Source organism: Azolla caroliniana, unplaced genomic scaffold (assembly GCF_043228905.1).
Source record: "Azolla caroliniana isolate FFs.n. ecotype wild unplaced genomic scaffold, voAzoCaro1.0.p SCAF_17, whole genome shotgun sequence".
NCBI lineage: Eukaryota > Viridiplantae > Streptophyta > Polypodiopsida > Salviniales > Salviniaceae > Azolla > Azolla caroliniana.
Genome location: NW_028230452.1, coordinates 9,267,340 through 9,292,768, shown reverse-complemented (window position 1 = coordinate 9,292,768; position 25,429 = coordinate 9,267,340). Strand labels below are relative to the sequence as shown.

The 25,429-nt window shown below is 38.3% G+C and overlaps 2 protein-coding genes across 7 annotated transcripts; both read left to right on the top strand.

The window, feature by feature from the left end:
- Window positions 1-2,898: 2,898 nt before the first annotated feature.
- On the top strand, window positions 2,899-14,477 carry LOC147853094 (putative 3'(2'),5'-bisphosphate nucleotidase, mitochondrial). 6 transcript variants are annotated; one of them, XR_015531278.1, is made up of 9 exons: window positions 2,899-3,110; window positions 4,228-4,327; window positions 7,509-7,611; window positions 7,940-8,193; window positions 9,320-9,379; window positions 9,558-9,958; window positions 10,031-10,106; window positions 13,265-13,402; window positions 13,620-13,670. XR_015531278.1 is itself a non-coding variant. In XM_087333171.1 (9 exons), the coding sequence occupies exons 1-9, from the start codon at window positions 2,938-2,940 to the stop codon at window positions 13,898-13,900; spliced, it is 1,347 nt and encodes a 448-aa protein (XP_087189297.1). In that variant the 5' UTR covers window positions 2,899-2,937; the 3' UTR covers window positions 13,901-14,477. The 6 variants fall into 6 exon arrangements, 5 of the variants coding, with proteins under 5 accessions (XP_087189297.1, XP_087189296.1, XP_087189300.1 ...); XM_087333171.1 differs by lacking the exon at window positions 13,265-13,402 and adding an exon at window positions 13,754-14,477 and having other exon boundaries at window positions 10,031-10,088; XM_087333170.1 differs by lacking the exon at window positions 13,265-13,402 and adding an exon at window positions 13,754-14,477.
- An 8,260-nt stretch (window positions 14,478-22,737) lies between these two features.
- On the top strand, window positions 22,738-25,143 carry CSP41A (chloroplast stem-loop binding protein of 41 kDa). The gene is made up of 6 exons (XM_087333473.1): window positions 22,738-23,179; window positions 23,358-23,479; window positions 23,606-23,708; window positions 24,035-24,176; window positions 24,393-24,670; window positions 24,829-25,143. The coding sequence occupies exons 1-6, from the start codon at window positions 22,778-22,780 to the stop codon at window positions 25,015-25,017; spliced, it is 1,236 nt and encodes a 411-aa protein (XP_087189599.1). The 5' UTR covers window positions 22,738-22,777; the 3' UTR covers window positions 25,018-25,143.
- The last annotated feature ends 286 nt before the right edge of the window (window positions 25,144-25,429 follow it).

Sequence of the window (25,429 nt, the reverse complement as noted above, 5' to 3'; positions counted from 1 at the left end):
TTTCAACATTCCAAATTTTCCAATGAGGAGCCCGACTCATATCAAAAGAGGGAGCCCTACTGATTAATGAGGAGCCCGGCTCATATCAAAGGAGGGAGCCCTACTGATTAATGAGGAGCCCGAATCATATCAAAGGAGGGAGCCCTACTGATTAATGAGGAGCCCGAATCATATCAAAGGAGGGAGCCCTACTGATTAATGAGGAGCCCGAATCATATCAAAGGAGGGAGCCCTACTGATTAATGAGGAGCCCGAATCATATTAAAGGAGGGAGCCCTACTGATTAATGAGGAGCTCGACTCATATCAAAGGAGGGAGCCTGACTGATTAATGAGGAGCCTGACTCATATCAAAGGAGGGAGCCTGACTGATTAATGAGGAGCCTGACTCATATCAAAGGAGGGAGCATGACTGATTAATAGGCAGGTGCCCAACTACGTGAAATGATGGCATTGCAACGATCATACTAACGATCACACTAAATTGATTCACTGCTAGTCACTAACTCATTCACTAAGAGCTGAAATCATTCACTTCATTCACAGTCTATTAATCACTCGCAATGATTTCATTCATCGTAGAGATTAATCAAACCACAGATTCAATCATTCACGAACAATTGGCATGATTCTCGATCATTCACTAAGAGTTGAAATCAGTCTCGAAGTGTTGAAATCATTGAAGAAATTGAAATCATCCACTTCATTCATGTGCATTATCGATTATGTTCAAATTCATTTGAACTTCAATTATTGGCATTCATTTGAGTTCATTCACTTTATTCATTGGCATAATTACTCACATTCCCTTCACTCGCCGTAGTAATCAACCACAACCATCTATGGAGAGCACAATGCATCATGGTGTCTTTGCCATGTTGGAAGATGAATTGGAGGATACATCATGGTCGTCCAGTGCATCGTTTGTATTTGAGGATGAATTGGAGATGCCTTTTGAGTCATCTGAATCCGATCATGAGGATGAGGCGGTGGATCCCTTCATGTATTGTTCCCCCAGGTATTTTTCATTCTCAAGAGGTGTGTATGATTTGATGGTTAAAGATTTATTGGGAGAAGTTAAAGTAACATTAGAAGCATTACGTGATGTCGCAAGGGGTGCACCTCTCAATCTCCATGCATGGAGGCACATGAAGAGTCGTCTCATACTCGGGAATGCGAGTGCAATCTACCTTAAGGCATCACCTAATCTTCAAGTAATATATGTCGAGAAATGGAGGGAGGTAGTATTAGCGTCACATGGTGACATATCACATCACACATATTCAAAGACTCTTAAAGAGTTAAAGCAGGATTACACGACTGATGTACGTGATTATGGCATCACAACGGAGTACGTAAAAGCACTCATTAGAAGTTGTGGTTGCCAAATGGTGTCGAAGGTTGACATGAACGAAAGTTTGGGATCGAGCATGGTCAAATATAACAAGACCCTACCCATAGAAGTGATCATTGTAGAAACCCACCAGCTAGATGCTAGACTCACGGATTTGCAAACCAAGTATCATCCACGCTTAAGGAAAGGAGTCAAGATGGGTATGCATGTGTGTGACTAGGTATAGTTGTCATCGTGCTGGGACATCTCGACTTGCATCTAATTCCACTCGGCGACGCAAGTGCACATCTCGATGTGGGTGTACATTCCACGTGGACGTTAGAATGAATGACGGGGTCGACAATGAGACACTGACCATTTCAATATATGGACCTCATAGTGGTCATGTACCATGTAGTAGGTCGGATGTGTACCATTTGCCAACACACCCCAATGTCATTAGTTGCTGCAAAGATGACCTATTTGATGTTGGGTGTGCAAGGCATGTGGCACGAATGAGCATGCGTAAGGAAGCATATCATAAGTCCAAGGCTAGTCCCCAACACCATGGGATTTGGGATCCCATTATGGTACATGCTTTGTAGTTCTGATAAGGGGTCAAACCATGAGCAAGTTGCATTAGAAACTTGCTTGAGAGTTATATTCGCAAGGATGCCCACGGTGAGGCCAAATGCGATAGTGATTAATAAATGTTGGACATCATATAATGCCATAACTAATGTGGTTGCAACATACCATCAATCATGGATTGTTATAAATGGACAATGGTCACAAACACATTGTCAACTTTTGTTGTGTCAGTTTCACGCCAAAAAATCATGGGTGGACAACTTGTTGCCAAAAGTAAGTACAACTGAGAGAAGCCATCTTTATCAACGAATGTGCCAACTGATGCAATGCATTACTGAGACAAGCCCGGTGTTTGGCAATATATAGAAGGAGGATGGTGTGGTTTGACATGTGTGTGGAGGAAACTCTGGCCCAAGTTTGGTAGAATGTGTAACCACAGACATGTTGACACTACCAATATTGTGGAAAGACATTGGCAATTTATCAAATATACTGCCTTGAGAGGGAGAATAAACCAATCAATTACCGACCTTGTACATGTCTTAATTGGGGACAGTGAAACTGGCACTTGCATCGGAGGAACGGTCGTAGAGTGGTACAAGCAACGACAAGAAATATGTGAGAGTGGTCGATTTGCACCTCGTGCAAATTGTAGGGATCAAAGGTCCCGACTCAAAGAGGCCGAGAGAATATTGGAAAGGTATGTCAATGATACTTCCACAATGCATATTGTGGACGAGGCCCGATATTGGTTTAGAATCTTGAGCATGACGACTCCCACTCTATGGTATATACATAATGTCTCACTCCAATGCTCATATTGTGATTGCCAAGACCTTGCCTGCCAAGACCTTGCCGAGTAAATGCTTACATTTACTCGGTATCCAAATGATTATTGTGCGGCATATGCCACATTTATGTATGTATGTATGTATGTATTTTACGAGAGAGCGCAACTTATCAAGCGCAAAAGAAGAAAGAAGAAGAAGAAAGAAGAAAGAAGAAGAAGAAGCGATGGTCATCTCCTCTGCCCTCTCTGTCTTTCGCTCATCCTTCTCCCCCTCGCGGCTCCCTCACATGGATCGCAGTCAGTCTCTCCTGAACGTGAAAAACACACTTACACCTACCTATGGATCCTTCTCCATCCTCTCCTCTAGTCGCTTCAAGCTTCCTGCCTCCTCACACAGGTCTCCTCCCCATTTCCCACTCCTTTTTTTTTATTTCCAATTTCTTCTTTTCTCTACCAAAGCTTAACGGCCTCATGAATCCTTCAACCTTAAATTGGGCATTCCTTAACGTTCAGTTTTTATGTTTCTGTTTTCTTCATTCACCAATGCTTGAATTCATACATAAGTCGATCAAGGCGATTTTGAAATGAAACGAGAATTTAACTTGTAAAATGTATCAATGTTCTTAATAAACTAACTTCGAAAATGGTGTCTTGTGCATTGGAAATTCTGTTAGAAATTCACTTCCATTTTGTAGAAATGTTTGCTCCTTCATAACATATGTGCCAAGTCCTATTTTTATTGAGAGGAATTACACTATTTTAATGAATCCTAATCCATTAGTGATTCAACATGTAATTATATAGAAAATCAGTCAGTGGACTCAACATCTAACAACTGAAACAACATTGGTTCTACATTTACCCTTGATTACACACACACACACACACACACACACACACACACACACACACACACACACACATGTATGTATATATACATAAATTTGTACATACTCGCATACATATAAGTATGAATTGATATACAGATACAAATGTCTTTACATATATGTATGTATGTGTGTGTAATATGACATGATAATTAGGAAAAAAAACTCTATGTGATGATTCAATCCATATTATATTCGTGCCTCAAATCTAGATGATAGACAAGGTCCCATGATAATTGTATGTGTAGAAACAAAGAAGGTATTGCATTTGTTCAATGGACCTGAAGAATCACAATTGACTAAATCATCCAGGAGGGGTAGTTCACTAGATACAAATTAAAACTAAAATTTTGTTTAATCCTAGTTTCAAAGTTTATACGTATAAAGTAGTTGTGAGGTAAAAATATGGGAACTGACTGTCGTTTTCAATTCAAGCCATACTGTTTTAAAGTCTTTGAGAAGATTCTGACGATCAAAATTCTTCCTTGATCCCTTATTTGTTTGACGGAAGTAGTATCTCTAAATACACTGATAAGGTGATTCTATGCATTTTCAGATCAAAGCTAAATTCCATTCCTAGTTATTAAAGTAATGTAATAGCTTCTTAATTGTGCATATGCCATGCAGATTGACTGCATCTTGTTTTCCCTTTGAGGGTTCAGTTTACAAGCAGGAACTTGAAGCAGCAGTTGATGTAGTGGAAAAAGCATGTCACCTATGCAATACTGTATGTTATCAGTTTTGTTCTATGATCATCATATCATGTCTTCATTTAAACTTGTTAGAGTTCAAAATTATTTATAGGGTTTCATATATAACTTGGACATACAGCATCTATATCATCATGATTTATGAACTTTTTGAGGTCTTTCATAATACTGTTTATTGAGAGCACGAGCACCTGATTCTAGATAAATACAAGACTTCCATGTAGGATGAGATTGTGATCGTCAAAGGAAAATTCTCAATCATGGTGAATTAACAGTAAGAACTTTTCGATGACTTGACAATGTTTAAAGATGCCCCAAATAAACATGTAAATTATTTTGATAAATGTAAGTAATTTATTATACCAAATCTAGGTTGCATTACACACAAAGATAGGCTATAAACATGTAAAGCTAGGTTGACACATCCAAAGGATTTGATCAACCAAACATGTCGTTTCACATAAGTATTTAAAGTTCTTGCAGGTTCCAGATGCTTTTAGATGAAATCTTCACAAAGTGTAATATTTGTGTGAGCCTCCTTTCCATATTCTCTCATATACAGGGGTGTTTTTAAACCAATCCCATTTGGCTGTTCAAGTGACTTTTTAATGCTTCAGAATAATGTCTTAATAGTGAGTGCTAATGTATGGAAAGATTCACAAAGCCATACAGCCAGTGCATACTTTTGGATTCCTGAATTTAATATTTTGCTACTTCGTATAAACTCTACAGAGAAACTCAAAGGACTTACACCCAATGTTCAAGGAGTTGGGAAAAAACATGATGCTATATTATCAGTAATAATTTTCGTAAGAGTAAATGTACAACAATTTAGCTTTGAGGATTTGGAGGCATATATTTAATTAAAGATAGTCTGCATCCATGTCTCCATAAACAAGAAAATAAATGCATTTTTTGTTAACTCCTTAGGTACATAACTACGTAAAATATTTATCCATATCCTTGTGTTTGTAAACAAGAAATTAGATTTGGCTAGTGTTAAAATACATCAAATAGTTTTAGGATTATGTCATAGTGGATCATAGTTTCACTCTTTGGAACCAGATGCTCATACCACACAATTTACATGAAAATAAACGTTCATTTATGGGTGAATTTCATACAACTATGTACATCTATAACAACCAATTGTTGAAATACAAGTACTTTCCTAAGCAGAGTTTTTAATGGAAATAATATGTAGGATAAATTGCACATAAATATCTGATAATAACTGCATTACTCTATCTGGCTAAAAAGCAGACTTCAAGTATGTGCTTGTGTCAGGCCACTCTTTAATAATTTATGATCAAGATCGAGTTAATCCTTAGAAACAATGTGATTCAAGTATTCTATTTTCGTCTGGCTACCAAGGATTGACATAATGCTACATAAGTGTAAGAAATAGAAAAGTAATATCTAGATGTTGGGCATTACTCTCATTTCTTCGATAAACCATAATGGTATTAAAGAAAACAACACAATCCTAATGTTCAAGAATTCTGTCTGCTGGACGTTTTGCAATCAAATGTGGTGAATGCATGGATCCAAATTATGTTCAAATTGGGCTTTTATAAATATGAAAGGAGAAAATTCAAATGTAATGGTAATGAGCCTTGAATAAATTTGACTAAAGTAGAAAATTATATCAAGCTGTAACAATAATCTTAGTATGATTATGGTCAATATAGTTCCCAAGTCAACCAAATAGTGAACTATTTGGTTGAATTGGATCCCTTTCAAAGTTCCTTGGATTTTTTTTGTATTATTGTTTTAGAAGTACTTGACTGAACTGTTTGGGATATTTGCAAAGTTCTTTCTCTGGTTGGAAAACAATAGGTCACTTACGTGAGATATCTAGCAGCATGTGGTCTGAATGCTACATTGGTACTTAGCATTACAGTCAGAAATTTGAATGATGAGAATTCTGCTACGGATAGAATTTGATTTTCAAAAGTTCAATTGTGCACTCTAACCTCTGACAAAGGTCTCCTATTATTTATAAGAAAACCTCATCTCTGGCATGATTTACAAATGCAACTCTTCCTGATGAAAGTTGACACAGAAACAGAGAATGATGACAAATGTCTTCATCAGTAGTCTCCACGCAAGAGAACATATGTGTGCATTAAATTTTGATTCCAGCTTAGCAACTACCCTCAAGATATGTCTATGTGAAAGGAGATCACGTATAATCCTGGTTTACTTCTGATTGGAAGGGCACATAAGTATTAATACGGCCTATTGCTTATGGTGGAGGTTTAATAAGATCCTAATAATATTTCGGCAACCACCACAATATGCACTTAATATCCAACTCAAGAACAATAAATTAGGAAAAAATTCAGAGTTCCTCAGCTTCTATTGTTGCTCTTTGTAACCGAAAATGGGCTCTGATGTAGATATGAATGGTGATGTTTACTTATTAAATTAGGAATGGAAGTTTGAGTGCTGTTTCAATGACTCAATTTACAGTTAATATGAAATGCAAGAACAATGAATTTTCTTGGATCTTGAGTTTGATGACGAAACTAATGGTAGCATCTATGAAGTTTAACGTCCGTGCATGATAATAGAATGTGGATTTCTTTTAAACCATTGTTGGATGTGGTGCAAATCCAAAGTTCAGATATGTTGAAGGTTGATATGTTACCAAGTGAATGGCATAGTATGAAGGTACATCTCTCTCTAACTAACGTAGCATTGAACGCTGTTGACGATATTGCCAAGGCTCCTTGAACTCAAAAGTCTCAGACTGAAAATAATTATGGGACATCCTTTTTGGCTTTTAAGGTAGGATGGCCATAATTAATGGTGATTATAAGTTTTGTTCTCAAAATAGTATAGGTTTTCGTTTTTTAAATATCACTACTATATGCAAGCATACATTATATTGGATTTTTTTAAGCATCAATGGATACACATCGTTCTGCTGCATATAAAGCACTCATGGGATCAATTTGAAGTTTTACTCGAACATTATAATTTGACTTGTGTTAAAGAGTCTAATGCTCCTTTAGACACTTGAACCGTTTGAAGGTTAATCATCTAACATCTTCAAAATTTCTTGGAATGTACATTATCTATAGATAGTTCTTGATCTAGATTCGTTTACTGTATTTCCTTTTGTTACTGGAAAGAAGTTTGGATTGATAGAAAACTTGTGAACAAGAAACTTACATATTATTATTTGAACAGGTGCGCAAATCTATGATTGTGGATGGGGAAGAACAAATGAACAAGAGTGATCAAACTCCAGTTACAGTTGCAGACTTTGGCATTCAAGCCCTTGTTAGCATGGGTACAAATGTGACCTAGAATTTTAATTGCTCGAGTTATGATCCGATTTTGAGATAGTTGAAATTCTAAGAGATATCTTAGAGCATATCTGTTATAATTTAAGATTCTCTTTACATAAATCAGATATGTGGTCAGGTTGCTGCCTTAAATGCAGTCCAGCGTTGACATTATTAATCACTAACTTGAAAATATGGTGCATGTTTATAGTAAGCAATTGTGGGGATTTAGAATTATAGCACATAGCTAGCATAATTCGTATGTGGTCATAACGCTTGCACGTTTTGTGCATAGATTCCACACCTCAATTGTTGCGACTTCTTGTATCACAGAACTTGGGCGACTATTTCCTTCAATTCCTCTTGTTGCAGAGGAGGATGCTAGTTACCTGAGAATGGATCTTAAAGAAGCAGAGAGTGCAAAGGCATACAAAACGCCTTTAGTGGACATGGTTGTAGAGGCTGTATCAAAAGTGACATCCACAGCAGTTGGACCTGTGACGAACGATATAATCTTGGAAGCAATTGATAGAGGTGGAGATCTTTCTTCTGACACCCATTTCAGAAAGGAAACACCCACATTTTGGGTAAGTACATACACTCGTTCTTCTCCAATAAACACTGTTCTAGTAATAGGTTGAATGCAAATTATCTAGTAAAGCACTGTAAAAGGGATGTATAAGAAACGGGGAAAGATCTGCTGCTTTTGTGTTGTATCCTCTGGCTCTTCCCCTTTCCACCATCTATTTGGGTTTGCTATCAGTTTGCAAGTGAAAATTTGACCTTCCAACCTCTTTCTTACAAGTGCTACATTCCTGTTTGTGTATTCACTACCCATAGGCAACCTTTTTCTCTTCTGCTTCTAACCTCTCCATTGATAGATGCTTGCCACTACTTACAGTAAAACATTGGAGGTCACATCTAAACCTTACCAATATCACAACACGAAAAATCTTGAAAATCAAAACAATTCCAAGACCTACCTTGCATGTGCATTGTGTAGTGTACTAGTGGCTATATACAAATGGATTTGTATTAATCTGATTATGTGGGGGAAACATAAACAAGATGGAAAACCACAAGAACGTGCAAATATCAACTAGTGGAGGCTAAGATATTATTCGGAAACTAATAAAAAAATGGTAAAGAGGGTGCCAGAACATTGTGCACATGTCAACGCCATCCACAGAAGGTAGCACTTGATATGTTACTCCTGACAATTTTGGTTTTTTAGATATTGTCAAGATAGTTCCCGATGATAAGAATGAGGAATCCCTACAATCCTTCTCGGCAACCTGATTAGCCTAGGAATTTAGGAGTTGTAAATTTCATCAAAACTGATAAGTAGTAAACAATGGGCACTCTTCCCTAGTGAACTGAAGATACCTAAGATATGACTAATGACCTGAGTAGGAATGGTGTATCAGTTTGTTTGGGCTATGAGATTCTGAACTTGATGCTACACTTTGAAGTTTGAACTGGGCACAACTTCACTGCATGATTGGTATTGCATATTCAACTTACATTCTGCAGCATTAAATATTCCACATTTTAGTGAGAGTAATCTTTTTTTTCATTGCGTTCTTATCCTGCTATGGCTGACCGAGATATTTGAAGGGTGCTTGACTGTTTGACTGCAATTTGAGAAATGCATGGCATATGCTGGTTTTTAATATGTGTGCTATAATTCTGTCTATGTTTCTTATTGTATAGGTGCTGGATCCAATAGATGGAACACGTGGATTCTTGGAAGGTGGAGATTCCTTGTATGTGGTATGATTGATGTTTCTTCACCTTTCATTTTTTCTCTCCCTTTGGGTTTTTGTTCAACCTCTAGGGTTGTTCGTATGAAGCTATATTAGCTTTAATATGAAGCTTAAAGCAGTACAATCACATTGCATCTAAAAAGTGATCCATTCTTTTAAGTAGCTTTCACAATTTATATGCTCAGATTGGCTTGGCATTGGTGGTAAATGGAAGATTAGTTCTAGGAGTTATGGGTTGTCCATCTGTCACACATTGTAAAATGAAATCCAGGACAGGTAGACGCCTAATACAATCTTTGGACAAGTTAATGAAACAACAAAGCGAAGAAATTTCGGGGGTCCTTGTAGCTGCATGCAATGGCCATGGAAGTTGGATTAAGCCTTTGTCACTTGTGGGACAAGGAACTAATACGAGTTTGGTGGATCAAGAATTTGTACAATGTTTGGTAGATGGAAGCACTACATTGGACACAGCATGGTGTGGTCTGTCACGACATGAAGATTGGGATTTATCTCCTCTGGCACATATCATGGATTCAAATTCAGTATTTTGTAGCGATTTTGTCCTCCATTTCTGTTGTGGAAGGTAGTTTTGCCTTTTTATAATGTGTCAGTTACATTGTCGAAATGTTAATACTGAATGCAGAGTGTGGTGCAGTCTTTGCAAATATATGGCTGTTGCTGTTGGAGCTGTTTCTGTTGTTCTACTTCCGCAGGTCAAAAAGCATATTAAGGTTAATGATTCAACTGTTCTGAACACTGTGCATTAATTATAGAGTACTCTATGCCCTTACCTTTTTATATTCTCTTAATAGAAATCATCAATCTTCCTGGTATTTTGTTTTGGCGTTTCGTATTTTCGATAAAATATTCAAAGCTGTCCTGGTGGTTGCATTGTGGGAGTTAGGGAAACAGTTCAAAGAAAACACTAAGCAGTGTGCACATTGCACGTGGAATATTTTCTAAAAGCATTTTCTATTTCTTGCAGTTTGCCTATAGTAATATAACATTATGCTAGTGGGTCTCGAAGACCTCTTGTATCCATGAGTTCTAGGATGATTCAAGCTAAAACATCTGTATCCACAAGATTATCAAGGCTGATACAGCTACTATTAGGGGTAGATCCTAGTGTAAGCATATGATAAAGAATTAATGGATAGATAGATAGAGAGGAGAGAGAGAAAGAAGGGTGCCGATCCACCTGACCATCCTGAGCGAAGGGATCGAGACGGACTCAAGCCTTGATCGGCGTCCCATACCATCGCCGTGGTGTCGAGTCATACCTGGTACTGGCGCGCTCGCTACAAGAGTTTGATCACCACGAGTTTAGAGTCTCGATGTAGTCAAGAGATGTCAAATGAGGGTAGTTAGGCCCCATATTTATAGCCAAGCCTAAGGGCCCCAGGCAAGTTCACACTTGGCCTTAATGGGTTGTCTCAATCCTAAGGATTAAAGGTAATCCTTCCCTTCCTTACACTCTCGTTTAACCCTCACACTTTATCCACGTGTATAGAATACTACGGTACAATCTTACCACGGGATATTATATGGTCATGCCTGTAACAGCTGCACCAGTAATATGACAAGAACTGTACGCTCCTTATGCGCAACGCTCGGCCACAACCGAGCTTAGAATCATACACAGAAAAACAGGAAATAAAGCATGACACGAAGAAGAAAAGAGTGCACAGGATGTTTACGTGGAAAACCCAAACTAAGGGAAAAACCACGGCAGCCCACAGGCTGCAAACTATCACTACGTTGGAATGTACAAACAATGAGTTCACGGAGGCAACGACCTCGTGCTCACGATCTTCGCCACAGGCGGCGGTTACAACAGAGGCAACGCCCTCTTTCTCTCTCTCTCTCTCTGTACATTGTTACGTGCTCTCTCTTCTTCTTGCACCAACAAAATGACAACAACACCAACCACTAAAAGTTTGCCCTAAGTTATATTTATACTAATATGACTTTTCGGCTATTTACAAATATAGCCTCAATGGACTCTTAGAAACATGTTCTTCTCCCTTCCCATCCGGAGGGACCTGTCTCCCAACATAATATTCATAGAATTTTTAGTCTAATTAGTGTCCCATCTTCATAAAAAAAGAGAGTCTCAACATATTTATGCCAGGTTAGATTTGGAGTCCTTCAATCAGTTGGCAGGTGAGGGTGAAACTTCATGTCGGTATGTCCAACTGTGGTTTGAGCTCTATTGTTTCATCATAGACAGGGTACCTCTGTTCTAGTACTTCTTAGATAGACTATCTCATACTTTCTCAGAGATTAGCAAAGTCATCTTACAATATTGCCTTGAGCTAGAGACGAGGACGTACTGCAAACGTGTGCAGAAGTTACTCATGGAGATGGTCTTTTATTGAGGCATATTCTGCATTGAGGATGATTTATACTGCAACTTTGATATATGGATATTCATCTGATTCTTGGATTCAGATGTGCAGTAGGGAAGCTTCCTGCCTATCACATTAGTTGGAGGTCAACATCTCTTACAAGGTTGTTCTAGCTTTCAAATAATTGTGATGAGGGATGGAACCATTGCCGAGAACACTATGAATTCTCTTTTCTTGTCTATTTGACCACAGAACAAACTCGTGGAAGATCCAAACAATGAAACTATGAAACAGGCTTAGTTTTTTTATTTCAGCGCTATAGTTTTTTATTGTGCTGTACCATTTTCAAATTCACCACCTACGGATCTGGGGAGAGTGTTTTATAATGATTGTTAAAACCTATGGGTCATGTTTTCTCCTTACAGAAATTAATAGATTATCTTCTCAGTTTTAGAGTAAAAAGTAATACATTGTATAAGAAACTCTCAAGGCCATGGCTATCTATGGTAGTCTCACAGAGGAGGAAGAGAAGGAATTGTTGTAGCAGATAACCTCTGTCTATGGCTGCTCAAAATACCATTGCTTCTGGCTCCTCTCCTATGAAGCCCCACTACCAATGGCCTTGTACTTTGTAAAAATTTTGCCGCCAATTTTCCTCCATCACAACCCCTCTTGGGTATTTAACAAACACAGTTCCTGGAGGCAGCCTTTAATGCTCAGCACTATGATATTGCTCAACGGAATATGTAGTTAAGTCCAATATACAACTGATGGCACAACTGCAGGTGATCTCATAGTTCCTACGGGATGGGGGTGAGAGGGCCGGTCCATGGATCTTCATCTCATCCGCTGCATCACGCCAAGGGAGTTGAAGAGAGATAGTCTATCAAGCCGTTCGCAAAGGAGTGTTATCTTGCTGACTAATCAAATTTCTATCTATCAATTCACATGGATGATGGCACATGAGAAGAAAGACACTGTGGCATCTGGCCGTGCCAGCTCCAATGACCACCACTATTCTCCAAGGGCTCTTTCCAAATTAAGTGGCAGAGATGCCGAGCTGCTCAAATCTAAAGTTTCCACTGAGACAGTGCCTCATAGTCATCTCAGGAGAGACTGTTAGGCATTTCCCACAAGGATCCACCACGTGAATATACAACCCTGTTTATTTTCTTGATAAAGAAAGAAACATATATAAATTTCTTTAAGAGGCCATTTCGGTCAATGAGACTTAAAATATTGTTTCATCTTTGAGGAGAATAAGGTAAATAAATCAAATCAAATTAGTAAAACTGCTGATGTTACCATAGGTCTCCAAAGTGAGGGAATCAGCTTCTATAGAATGAAGAAAAAAGGGAAAAAACAGGGAAAAAAAGAAGAAGACCCCTCTCTTTTTGCCATGTACACCATCCAATTTGCATATTTAGTGTTGACGGTTCTTCTTTACTGTCATTGTCATAAGTTCTGGCTATGTATACTAGCCTGCCTTATTGAGAATTCTTCTGCTTTGTGGTCATTACACTCTGGAAGTCTTCTGGCAGGAAAGGGTGGCAGATGCAGCTGGACTTCATTTACTCTGAGAAGATCACAAAGTTAGACTCCAGAAAGGCAAGGAAAGCTACGTCCTGGAGATGGATGTTGACGCGGAGATGAGGGAGGATGTTAAATAGGTGTACCAGGCACAATCCATAATCCATCCGGATTGTTCTATTATGAAGCTGTAGTTTGAAATTTTCTAGCACTTTTTCGTTGACTGATTTTAGAATGGCATCTCAAAAAAGCCAAAAGACGATATATATTGAGTGAAGGAAAAATGTTTGGAATTGTCTCTAAATTACATGCAAATATCCCGCTCATTTCGGAAATATCTGAGGCATTGTGGCTGTATTATGACAGGTATGGGATCATGCAGCTGGAGTTATATGCGTATTGGAAGCAGGAGGAAAGGTCAGTTACGTCACATATGCATCTCCTTCAAGGATGTTATAATTCCTCAGTAATGTTTATAGCTCGGATATACTATATAACAGGTTACAGATTCAGAGGGATCAGAAATAGAAGAGAGTTTATGCAAAGGTAGTCGGACATTCGTGCATGGAGGTGGAAGCATACTCATCACAAATGGCCACTTGCATTCCATAACATTAGCAGGCTTGTCTAAGTTCAGTATCACATGAATGGAGAAGCTAGTTACTCCATTCAAGATGGTTGTTTCTGTCTCTCTCCATAAACCAAATGCATCAAGCATAATTATGTGATAAACAAAGGCCTAAATCATTGGGACTAATGCACGGAAGAATCAAAAGAGTGATGCATTGACAATAAACAGTGTGATGGATGCATTGAGAATAAATAGACCCTTGTGTCGAGAATAAATAGACCCATGTGTTGAGCATAAATAGACAATTGGATCGACAATAAATGCACAGCACATTTAGAATGGCTAATTTTGAAACAAATGCCTATTATCCATATTAAAGGTTGGGAACCTTTTGGCTGGGAACACCGAATATGGAGCTGGGTGTGATTTACAAAATTTTCTTTGCACTACCATGAAGAATGGATCATGAGAGTGCAGACAAAGTGCAAAACTCACTGAACCTCTTCTGTATCAAGGAGATTACTGAATTGTATTTTGTTTGAGTAGGATGATGATTGATTCACAGTATGTCCAAGAAATTTAGCTTGAAAGGAAGCCTCGTTATATACATGTATGGAACTCTGATGCAAGCAATGTGAAGTTGTGAAACACAATGATAGGATTTGTGATCGTAGGTGATAAGGAAAGAACGCATTAAACATAACACTTCAATATAAGTGCTTTTTTCCTCTTTCATGTGGATGGATTTGCTTTAGGAACTTTTCTATATTTTATGGTTCTATTTTTCTATAGTTAAGGTGGAAATAATCTGTAATACACAGCTTCATAGTGCTAAAGCTACAATTGGAGGTATTTGAGGCCTTTTCCAATGTTAAGTATCCATTGGACATCTCAACTCCTATGTTACAGTCTGGGGTATGTTGAAGACCTCCTGGAGATTTTGGACAACAAAGAGAATGATCGAAACATTGTAATGAGGTATAAAAGCAATATCTATAAACCTTCATACCCTTTGAAGTGCAAAAGGGATATTATTGTAAGTAATGTTGAATAAGAAAGAAAGACAAAGGTGAAATTATAAACCTTTTACAAGGGTTTGTTTCAAATCCCTAGAGGTCAAGCTTAAGCCTTTATCTCTCATTCTTTAATCACTTTCTAAATCTCAAGCCCTGAGCTTAAACTATATATGTATCTAAATGTATAATTATTTAAGCAAGTTAATGGAAATTTAGTTCTGTTGGGGGTTTCTCATACCGTTTTTCTTCAAGTTTTATATTTGAACAAGGTAAAGTTTCTCATATATTTAGTTCTCTTATTAGTTGTTTTGAATATGATTAAGTTGTAGAATAGAATTAGGGGTTGCTTGAGTGCTTGCCTATACATTAATGATTCAAGAGTGATTGATTCCCACTTTTGCTTGTCTTGCCCAACAAAAGGACAGATGGTGATATATTCTTATACGTTGGAACTCTAGGTGGTTCTTACAAAGAACACAATGATAAGTTGTAATTTTCCAGCAAACCCTAAACCCTAAACCCTACATCTTTGGCAACTTGGAACTAGAATCATTGATTTAAACTTAAGGTAAGTTTTTTTTAAGCTTTAGTGGCCTTGTATAGTCCAAGGAGGTGAGGAAGACTCACTTGCTGACTATTAATTTTCTCTTTTCAGTCTTTCTCTTCTCTTGTTTTTGTCATTGTTTACGTTAATTAGTGTCATAAGTAGTACACTATATTTCGTAACTACTTGCTTTCAAAAAAATAATCCTCATTAATTCATGACTATTAGTTATTAATCATCTTCATAATCATGATAATTAGTTAAGCACCACTATAATTATCAATGAGCACTAATCATTAGTTAAATGTTATAATGTTTTTCCTTTCCCAAGAGAATGTAATCATAGGAGAAAGAATATAAGTATGTATGGTTAAGAACTCCTATGAATAATCTTTGGAATTTTTTGCTTATAAAAGCTCTTTATAAGGTATGGGTGAGTACTTGTGTTGAACGAGTACTTTGTGTTGCCTATTGCGTCAAGACTAGTGTTGTACTAGGCAATGCATGATCGCACCTACCTAGTAGTAAAGAAGCCATATACATATGTACATATATGTATATTTCCCCTCACCCACTCACTGGCTCCGGCTCCGGCTCCCAAGAAGAGAAATGGAGCAACAAGCTGGACCCAGGCAATGTAGACGCAGGTCACTCACTATTATTATATTAGCATGCATGCCCCCCCCCCCCCCCCCTGGCCATCAAGAAAGCAGCAAAAGCAAAGCAAAGCAGAGGAGTCATTGGAATGCCAGCACTTCAAAAGCCGGCAGCCAAACCTCAAGTCACAAGAAAAGCAGAGGAGGAGGAGGAGGATATCAATTGGCAATATATAAGCCATTGGGGATTGGGGATTGGGGGGTGTTTATCTATCTGCTGTTGAAGGTAATCATTACAATGAAATGAAGGGGTTTTTTATTTAACCAAACCGCAAGGGTTGGCAGAATCTCCGGAGGCACACAGTTTTGGCTACCTTTGAACGAATTTGGTCTTCAAATCCCAACTATGTACATACATACATACATATAGACCCAACAACAACAACATATATATATATATATATATATATATATATATGTATGTATGTATGTATGTATAGCTTCTTCCCCCAACAAACAAAGACGGAGATGCCTCACTCCACCCGCCAAATCTGAGTTCCTCCAACACAAACCTTCCACACTATACAATACACTAACAACAATGAATGGATACCCCACTTCTTTGCTACCCAAAATAATAATAATCTAAGGATCCCCACACAACTGCACCTAACGAAGAAACGGGAACACCCCCCCAACAATGATAAGAAACGGGAACACCCCCCAACAATGATACAGTATAAACATGTGCCAAATGGGTACCCAAAGTCCAACTTGATGGTGCCCTTATACAAATAACTCGGATCAAGACTCCATTCGACAACTTGAAGGGTGATGTTAAATATCTAGCACTTGGCACACCAATTGTGGCACCAACAAGAGACATTGAGCTCAACAAACCTTAGGACAAATAGGGATAGAACATATTGATGAGGAAACAATGTAGGCCAATGGGCAACCTAGTGTACATGGGAAACACTTGCCTTGTAATAGGCTAAAAAAGTCGCCTTTTGGTGACTTTTGTAGCTCTTCTTCATTCTTGAGATTTCTTCTTTCTATTAGTACACTCCTCTTCTATCTCCTTAATCCTTCATTAGAGTTAAGAGGGCTTAGGGTTAAGAGCTAAGTAAACCAAACCCTAATCTCTTCCTCTTGTATGGTGCTAAACCTCCTTGTATTAAGAAGTGGTGTTAATAATAATATTTCTTCTTTGTGTAAGAAAAAGTAAAGCAAGAAGAGAGACTCTGAAAAAGAAAGAAAGAAAGATATATTAATGTCTTCTAAGGCCAAATTTGGCCCATGAGACAAATGTTTTACAACAAAAAATGGGATATTTACCCATTCATCGAAAGTAAAAAATAAAAATAAAAATAGCGTTTTAAGCTAAATAGGTCTAGTAAAATAACAAACATGTTCTACAATGAAAATGATGTTATACTATGCCTAATTTCGTTTCCATCCAAGTCTCTCGAAGAGAAGCGGGAGATCAAAGGGTTTCGATGTGGATGTGGCCCGTGGCCCCAATGTAAAAGGTACCCCAACCATAGCTTCTAGTCGATGTAGCTCACATTCCCTTATCTTCTTAATCCTTTCTACTCCGTGTCAACTTGTTTTGAAGCCCAACATCCGAGGGCGTTTGGTTGTTCTTTGCATTTCGGCATCCTCAAGAGAGAGGCCGAGCGGCGTAAGTGTATCCATATTCATCAACTCCCCTTGTTCCTGAAAAATTACACTAGTTACAAGTTGGTGAATAGTAAAAGGGTTATGGTTAACACTTTGTAATTTATTCTCCCTATGTTGTTTTAGCTCTAAGATATACCTACCTAGTCTCTTTACATCCGGGGTATCTAATAGTTTGGAGAGGGTGGGAGAGGGTCCTAATATGTCTTGATATTCCACTCATATCTCGGCATCAGTTGGGCACTTGCATGTGAAGTGATACTCATTCTCCATCTCTATGTGGCACAACCTACATAGCCTTTCCTCTCTAGGGACTCTATTAGCCCAACCATTCTCAATCTCAAGTTGGTGAGATGATATCCTAAGTTGTCCAATGGCCACCCTTAGTGCATTTGATCAAATGTATTTAGATATCTTGGGCGTGTAATAAAACCTAACTGAGAGAAGTGCAAGAAGTGTTCCTTATAGTACAACATTTTAGATGGGAGTGACTCTCGTGGGGTGATCCATTTATATCGAGTGTAAATTTGCCATATTTCTTGGTGTATCACTTTATTACAATCTTCATGATATATTAGAGTTTGATCAGTCCCATGGTTGTACTTAAGGGGGGGTAGGTTATTAATGTCTATGCCGTTTGCAAGTAACCAACTCACCAAATTGCTATACCAAGAGCTAGTGTCTCTAGATGCATGTAGGGATCCGGATACCTCAAAGGCTCGACGAGATATCCTATCTTGTGGTTGGCTATGTATTCGATGAATAAAAATTACCACTTAAAATAATGCTTCTACTAACATTGGGGCAAACTGAACTCTGCTCTAATAATGTCATGTGGTACCGTCAATTTGCTTCGAAGTTGACGTGATAACATCGTCACCGAAGGTCTCTCTAATTGCGTCCACATGAAAGATGGTAGACCTGGAGCCCATAGTACTGATGCATACATGAGGGAAGGGGTCACTAATGAGTCGAAGTGCCATCCCTTAGTCCGTGGCTCTTGAAAGTATACCTGGTGGCATTGTCTTGCTAAGAGTGAGAGGGATGCATACCCTCTCGTTAGCGTATCTTTGGCTACCTGGGTCATCAAGAATTTCCCTGAGCGAGCACTAAAAGTGACTCCCAAGTATACATATGATCCAACTACCCCAACTAGTTTATGAGAGAGGATTAGGTGACATTTACTCCTAACTCGGGACGATGTATGAAAGATAAGGACTTTAGTTTTCGCTAGATTCACTACCAGTCCTCGTTGTGTACAAAAGTCATCTAGGGCATTAAGATGCTTTTGTAGGTCGCGTTCCAACCCCAAGAGCAAGACAATGTCGTCTGCGTAGAGTAAGAGACTAACTTGCGTATCCCCAATAGCTACTCCCTTGCCTCCCTTACGAGCAATAAAATCAGTGATCTCATCAATGTAGATCCCAAAATGAGTCGATGATAGGGGGCAACCTTGTTTTACACCAATGGTGCTAGTGAAATAATTAGATATGCCACTTGGGCATCTTACGCACCTAGAGACTTGCTCATATAGGGCATAAATGGCCCAAATCATGTCATTTGGTATCTCCAAGCTCTTAAGTCTATCAAACAACTTCTCCCTAGGAATTGTGTCAAAGGCTTTGCGGAAGTCCACAAAGCAACAATATAGTTTCTTCTTACGAGCCTTCATCTGGTCAATTAAGCACCTAAGTGTGAAGATATGGTCAGTAGTGGAGAAGGCTTGTCTAAAGCCAGCCTGCTCAAGTGCTCGAAAACTTAATGTTTCCATATAATCGTTGAGCTCCACTTCCATTACCGCACCATATAGTTTAGCGAGCATATGACTCATCATAATGGTCCTATATGTATTTGGGTCCATTGGGTCCCCTCCTTAATGTATAGGGGCCACTGTGTTCATGGTCCATTGTGGTGGAAAACCCTCGGCGAGGGCGTGGTTGAAGATTAGAGTGAGAAAGGGGGGGTTAGGCACTCTTGAGCATACATGATGTGCTTGGCTCGCAATCTTGTGTGGTGCATGGATTTCCTATGTTGTAATTTTTTTATGACCTGACCCTAGAGGTCGTGAAAAGTGTCCCCATGGTAGGTCGGCGTGTGGAAGGCAATGGAATGGGTGGTTGGTTCGGGACATAGTAGAGTCTCTCGATATATGTGTGCCAAATATTGGGATCCTCGATGGGTGTTTGTGGTTGCGGTTCTCGTAGTCTCTTCCATGCAAGGGTGCAATCCCTACTCATGTTTGAGAGAGAGAGAGAGATATTAAGTACTAATAGGTAAAAGCTAAGCAAGCTAATCGATCAAAGGTGCTTGACAACCACTTTGGCCCGATTCGCCACCAAACGGGTATACGCAGGTCTGGTAACAACATTGATGGGAGGCAAAACTCCATCGATTTATAGAGACATTTCCATGAGGTACATGGAAGCAACACAAATATAATTCTTTTCTACTTATCTTGTATGTTTTATTCCAAATCCCCCATATAACACATATTTATAACATGGAGTCATAACTTTTGGAAATTATTTTTTTGAATAGCTTTTGTCAAATATTTGCCAAATGGTCTTATATTTTTGAGACCCCAACAATCACCTTTTCACTAATATAATGAGTAAGTGAACTTATATATGTTTGATCTTAGTATGAAAAACTTGTTTTTTTTGCCAACCTAATAGAGCTTATATGCTATCACAAAATATTTGGATGAGCCTTTATCTATTAACTCCAAGCTCATTGAGCATCATCTCCATCCATACAACCTCACAAGTGATTTGGGTAGTAGCTCTATATATCAATTTGTGCTTAAAGCAATTGTTGATAGTTTCTTTGACATCCATGATAATGTTGCACAACCAAATGAATACTCTCATTCCACTTGTGCTCTTTCTTGACGCTTTGTCTCATGCCCAATCTACATCACAATGTAACTCAAGAGAAAATTTATTGTTAGTATAAATTAATCCAAAGTTTATCATGTCTTTGATATATCAAAATATCTCCTTAATTGCAACCATGTGTGCATGCTTAAGTGCTTGCATGAATTTGTTGAAAATACTAACATCATATGCAATATCTAGTCTTGAAATGATAAGATAAATCAACGTTCTAACCATTTGTCGATATATCTTTCATCATGCATCAAGCATCTTTCTTTTTCCTTTAAGTTTTGCATTTGTTTCCATTCGTGGTTTAACGAGTTCTTGTAATCATGAGATCATCAACATAAATTACAATTATTGTTACTTCTCTTGAATTAATTTTTGTAAACATATGCACACTTGCTATACTTTGCTTAACACTCACATAAATGCTTTGTAAATTTGTCACATCAAGCATGTGGTGTTCATCTCAATCCATCTAAAAATTTCTTTAGCTTGCATATGATTAGATATGTATCCTTATGGTTGTTTGTGTAGATAGCTTCATTTAGGTTACCATTTAATTAAGTATTTTTTACATCCATTTGACCTCATTGTTATTGTAATTATCATACCCTAGTGGTAAGTTGTTACACTGTTAACACTATGTCTTGGGTTTCAAACCCAATTACCTTACCTCTACATTTCTCCATTACTAGATACCCCATTGACCTCTTGGTCTCCATCGGGCAACCTTACCCACTGAGCTACATCCATCTAGTATCTCTCTCTCTCTCTCTCTCTCTCTCTCTCTCTCTCTCTCTCTCAGTAAAAGCACACAATTATATTAATTGTATGTAAAATCCACTTGTTACAACACTCCTTAGTGTCCTCTACCTATATATTCTATCCTTTGTAGGGAGAGGAACGTCTTGTAAGGCCATTGGAAAACTTGAATATGCATTTGAGGAAATGTTTCCCACATGCCTCAACATCCAGAAATTCCACATAAGAATACCTTTCAACTTTTTCATATAGGCTTTCACTCCATGTCTACCATCAAACATGAAAGCATTACGCATATTCCAATTGTGTTGTAGTACCCAATATCATAAAATTTGGAACAATATCTCCATCTTGTTGTTTGGACCATTTTGAACATACTATGAAAAACCCATTGTTGAGGTCTCAAATAACAATGAGTTAAAACTTGTCAAACGTCTTATAAGTACTTCCAAATGATACACGCTATAGGACATTTAATGAACTTATGTGTATTGTCCTCCAATGGCATGGTGCAAAAGAAACAAGTGCCAAACCCTAGTCTTCGTCTCTTTAAGGCTGAACCTAATGAGAGCCCACCAATTATGACTCTCTATATGAATACCTTTGCATGGAATGGCAAATGGGAATACCAACCACATTGTAATATTTGCCCACCACCTTGCATCCGACTTACATACATTCCACACCTTTCCTGCTTTAGGAGATGGCGAAGATAATGATGCCATTGTATGATGATACAATATATTTGTAGTGACTTGTACCAATTGTGTACCATCTTGTAACCACCAATCTATGCGACAATGTTATATCTTGTAATTTCTCTCAAATAAATCTGTGATACATAACCATCGTTTGGCATCTTCAAATTTTGACAACCTTTGAGATTCATTATCAACCACATCTTCTCTCAAATGTACAACCCCCAATCTAAATAAACGATTGAATTGAGATCTCAGCTTCTCTTCTGTTCTATACTAAGACAACACTCGAGAAGAAACGAGCAATTCATTTTGTAACAAATTACAAAATTCTCGATCACTTGACGATGCCCACTCAAAAAAAAGATAATGCATCTTGCCATGACCTTACCAATTGCTGGCCGCATACAGAATGTCAATTCTTTAGAGGAGGAATATAGACGCTTAGTAATGGCCACTACCATGCATTTTAGAAGACTTCCTTTGTTTTTCCCATGCACCAAAATCCATCATGCTTCAATCTCTCTCTCTCTCTCTCTCTCTCTCTAGTTATTTCTCTCTCTCTCTCTCTCTCTCTCTCCTCTTTTTACTAGGAAGGAGCCAAATGGGATGTAGAGAAATAATGTGGATGAGATTGAAGATGAGAAGCTAAGAAAGACTACTAGAGCATATAAACAGAGAAACAGAAACTGAAGAGATCAGAATCACTCTCCAGGTAAGGTAAAGGTAGGTCTCTGAAGAAGAAGAAGCAGCAGCAGAAGAAGAAGCAGAAGCCATGATGGCCCTCCAGGCAGCGACTACCGTTACCTCAACTGGACTGCATTCTCATTCTCACCCTGCTTCTGTTTCTCCCTCACTCGCATTAGGAAGGCCAAGCAGCTGCAGCTATGGCTTCCTTGCATCGAACTCTCTCCTCATCTCCTCCTCGTCTTCTCCTTCCCTCAGTTTTTATCCCAAACGCACAGGATCACGGAAGGCACTTTCTGGTTCAAATGGCGTTTCTGTCAGAGCCAGCTCTCAGAAGGTTCTAATCGTAAACACCAACAGTGGCGGTCATTCTGTAATCGGGTTTTGGCTCGTTAAGGAGCTCCTCTCCCTTGGCCACAAAGTCACCATCTTCACCGTTGGTGAAGAATCCTCAGACAAGATGAAGAAACCTCCCTTCTCTCGCTTCTCTGTGAGTATACACTGAATCCCCCTCTTTGTTCCTCAGGAAAAATGTGGTCTTATATTGCCAATGGTTATTAAATGGCTTCCAAGTTATGAACCCATATTTGGATAATGGACGACATAAATTGAAAGAGTACTCCTCGTGAATTTGTGTGATATATATATATATATGTGTATGTATATAGGAGCTCCGAGATGCTGGAGCTACGACTGTGTGGGGTAGCCCATCTGACATTGGTGCTGTGCTCGGGTCTGCTTCATATGATGTCGTTCTTGACAACAATGGGAAAGACATAGATGCAGTGAAGTATGTGCCACATTTCTCTTTCGGAATTCAAGCAAAATCATTATATAAAAAAGGGTGTCGTGTTTCGTTTGGTTGGATTATTCGCGTTAGGATAGCATTGATGCTTTGTGTTTGTTTTTGCTGCAGGCCTGTTGCAGATTGGGCCAAAGCCAATGGTGCCAAACAGTTCCTCTTTATAAGCAGTGCTGGTATCTATAAGACAAGTACTGAACCCCCACATGTAGAAGGGGTATGTGCAGTGTTCACATTTATACACATGTTTTGCTAATCAATGTCTTGCATTGCTTTATATACAAAAATATCTGTATGTATGTATGTATGTATGTATGTATATACATACGTGTCTCTGTATATTTGTATGTGTATATGTCAGCCAGGTGGTAGTATATGGTTTGTGCATGTATATTATATGGGACATGTCATGTATATGTATCATGTGTCATGTCATGTCGAAGTGTTGCATGTTAATATGTTACAAAGATTATGATTCAAATGAATAGACCAAGTTTATCCTTTGATTCATGATGTCTTATAATTCATCATTTGGGTTCCCAGGATGCTGTGAAGTCAGATGCTGGACATGTAGTAGTTGAGGAATACATCTCAAGTCTTTCCTTTCCAAGCTGGGCCTCATTCCGGCCCCAGTATATGATCGGATCCGGCAACAACAAAGATTGCGAAGAGTGGTTCTTCGACCGTAAGTTTCTGCTAGGTCATTTGTCATTCTAATTCAATTAATGCTCAGTAGTTGTCCGGAGCATATGCTTAACTATACATTAATGGATTAAAAAAAACAGAAATACATGAGGTATAACATACCCTTTCCCTATTCAATTAGTTAATATCTGCAATGCCCCATTGAATGTGACATGGACATAATTTCTTTTCTCGTTGATCAAATGGGCTTTAATAGGTATTGTCAGAGGGAGACCAGTTCCTATACCCACCCCAGGTATACAAGTTACCAACATCTCTCATGTAAAGGACTTATCAAGTATGATAACTCTAGCGATATCGAAACCGGATGCCGCAAATGGAACTACCTTCAATGCCGTGAGCGACCGAGGAGTTACATTCATTGGGTTAGTGAAACTTTGTGCTGCGGCTGCTGGCAAGGAGGCTGAGATTGTATACTATGATCCCAAAGCTATTGGGATCGATGCCAAAAAAGCATTCCCATTCCGCAACATGGTAACATATGTATAATCATCTCCGTAAATGTTTATTATTATTATGATTAAGCGAACTCCTCGGGGATCATGACTCATGAGGTCGCTGATATTAAAAACTGAAAACTTAATGTTGATCATTTTTTCACATGATCTCACCAATTGATGTGGTTTGGGCAGCATTTCTATGCCGAACCAAGGGCGGCCAAAGAGAAACTCGGGTGGAAGAGTAGCACTAACCTCCCAGAGGACCTCAAGGAAAGGTTTGAAGAGTATGTTGCCATTGGACGGGATAAGAAAGACATCAAATTTGAGTTAGATGACAAAATCCTCGAGTTGTTAAAGTCACCTGTTACGGCTAGCGTGTAACAATAAAAATTCTATTCATTTCACTTGATTTGCAAATAAATAAAGACAATTGTAACCCATGTAATACGAGAGTTGTCAATGCTCACCTTGTTTTAAAACCTTTGTAAAATGATAGAGAGAAAATTAGTACTTCAAAACAACATATCTCTATAACATTGCACTTAGGTGTAACTAAATGGATCGATCTCTAGCATAGAAGTTTTTCTTAATGCTATTAAGACAATAAACAACATATGCATAATGTTATATTGTATGTACTATGAACAATAACAAAGATTTGTACCATTCAATGTTAATATTTCACATTTCTAGGGTTCTGTAACCAACTTTTTTATTAATAAACTCTTTCCATGGCAATTTTTTTGATACACATGTGTAATTGTAGCTAGAAGTAACATTTGAGAGTCTCAAT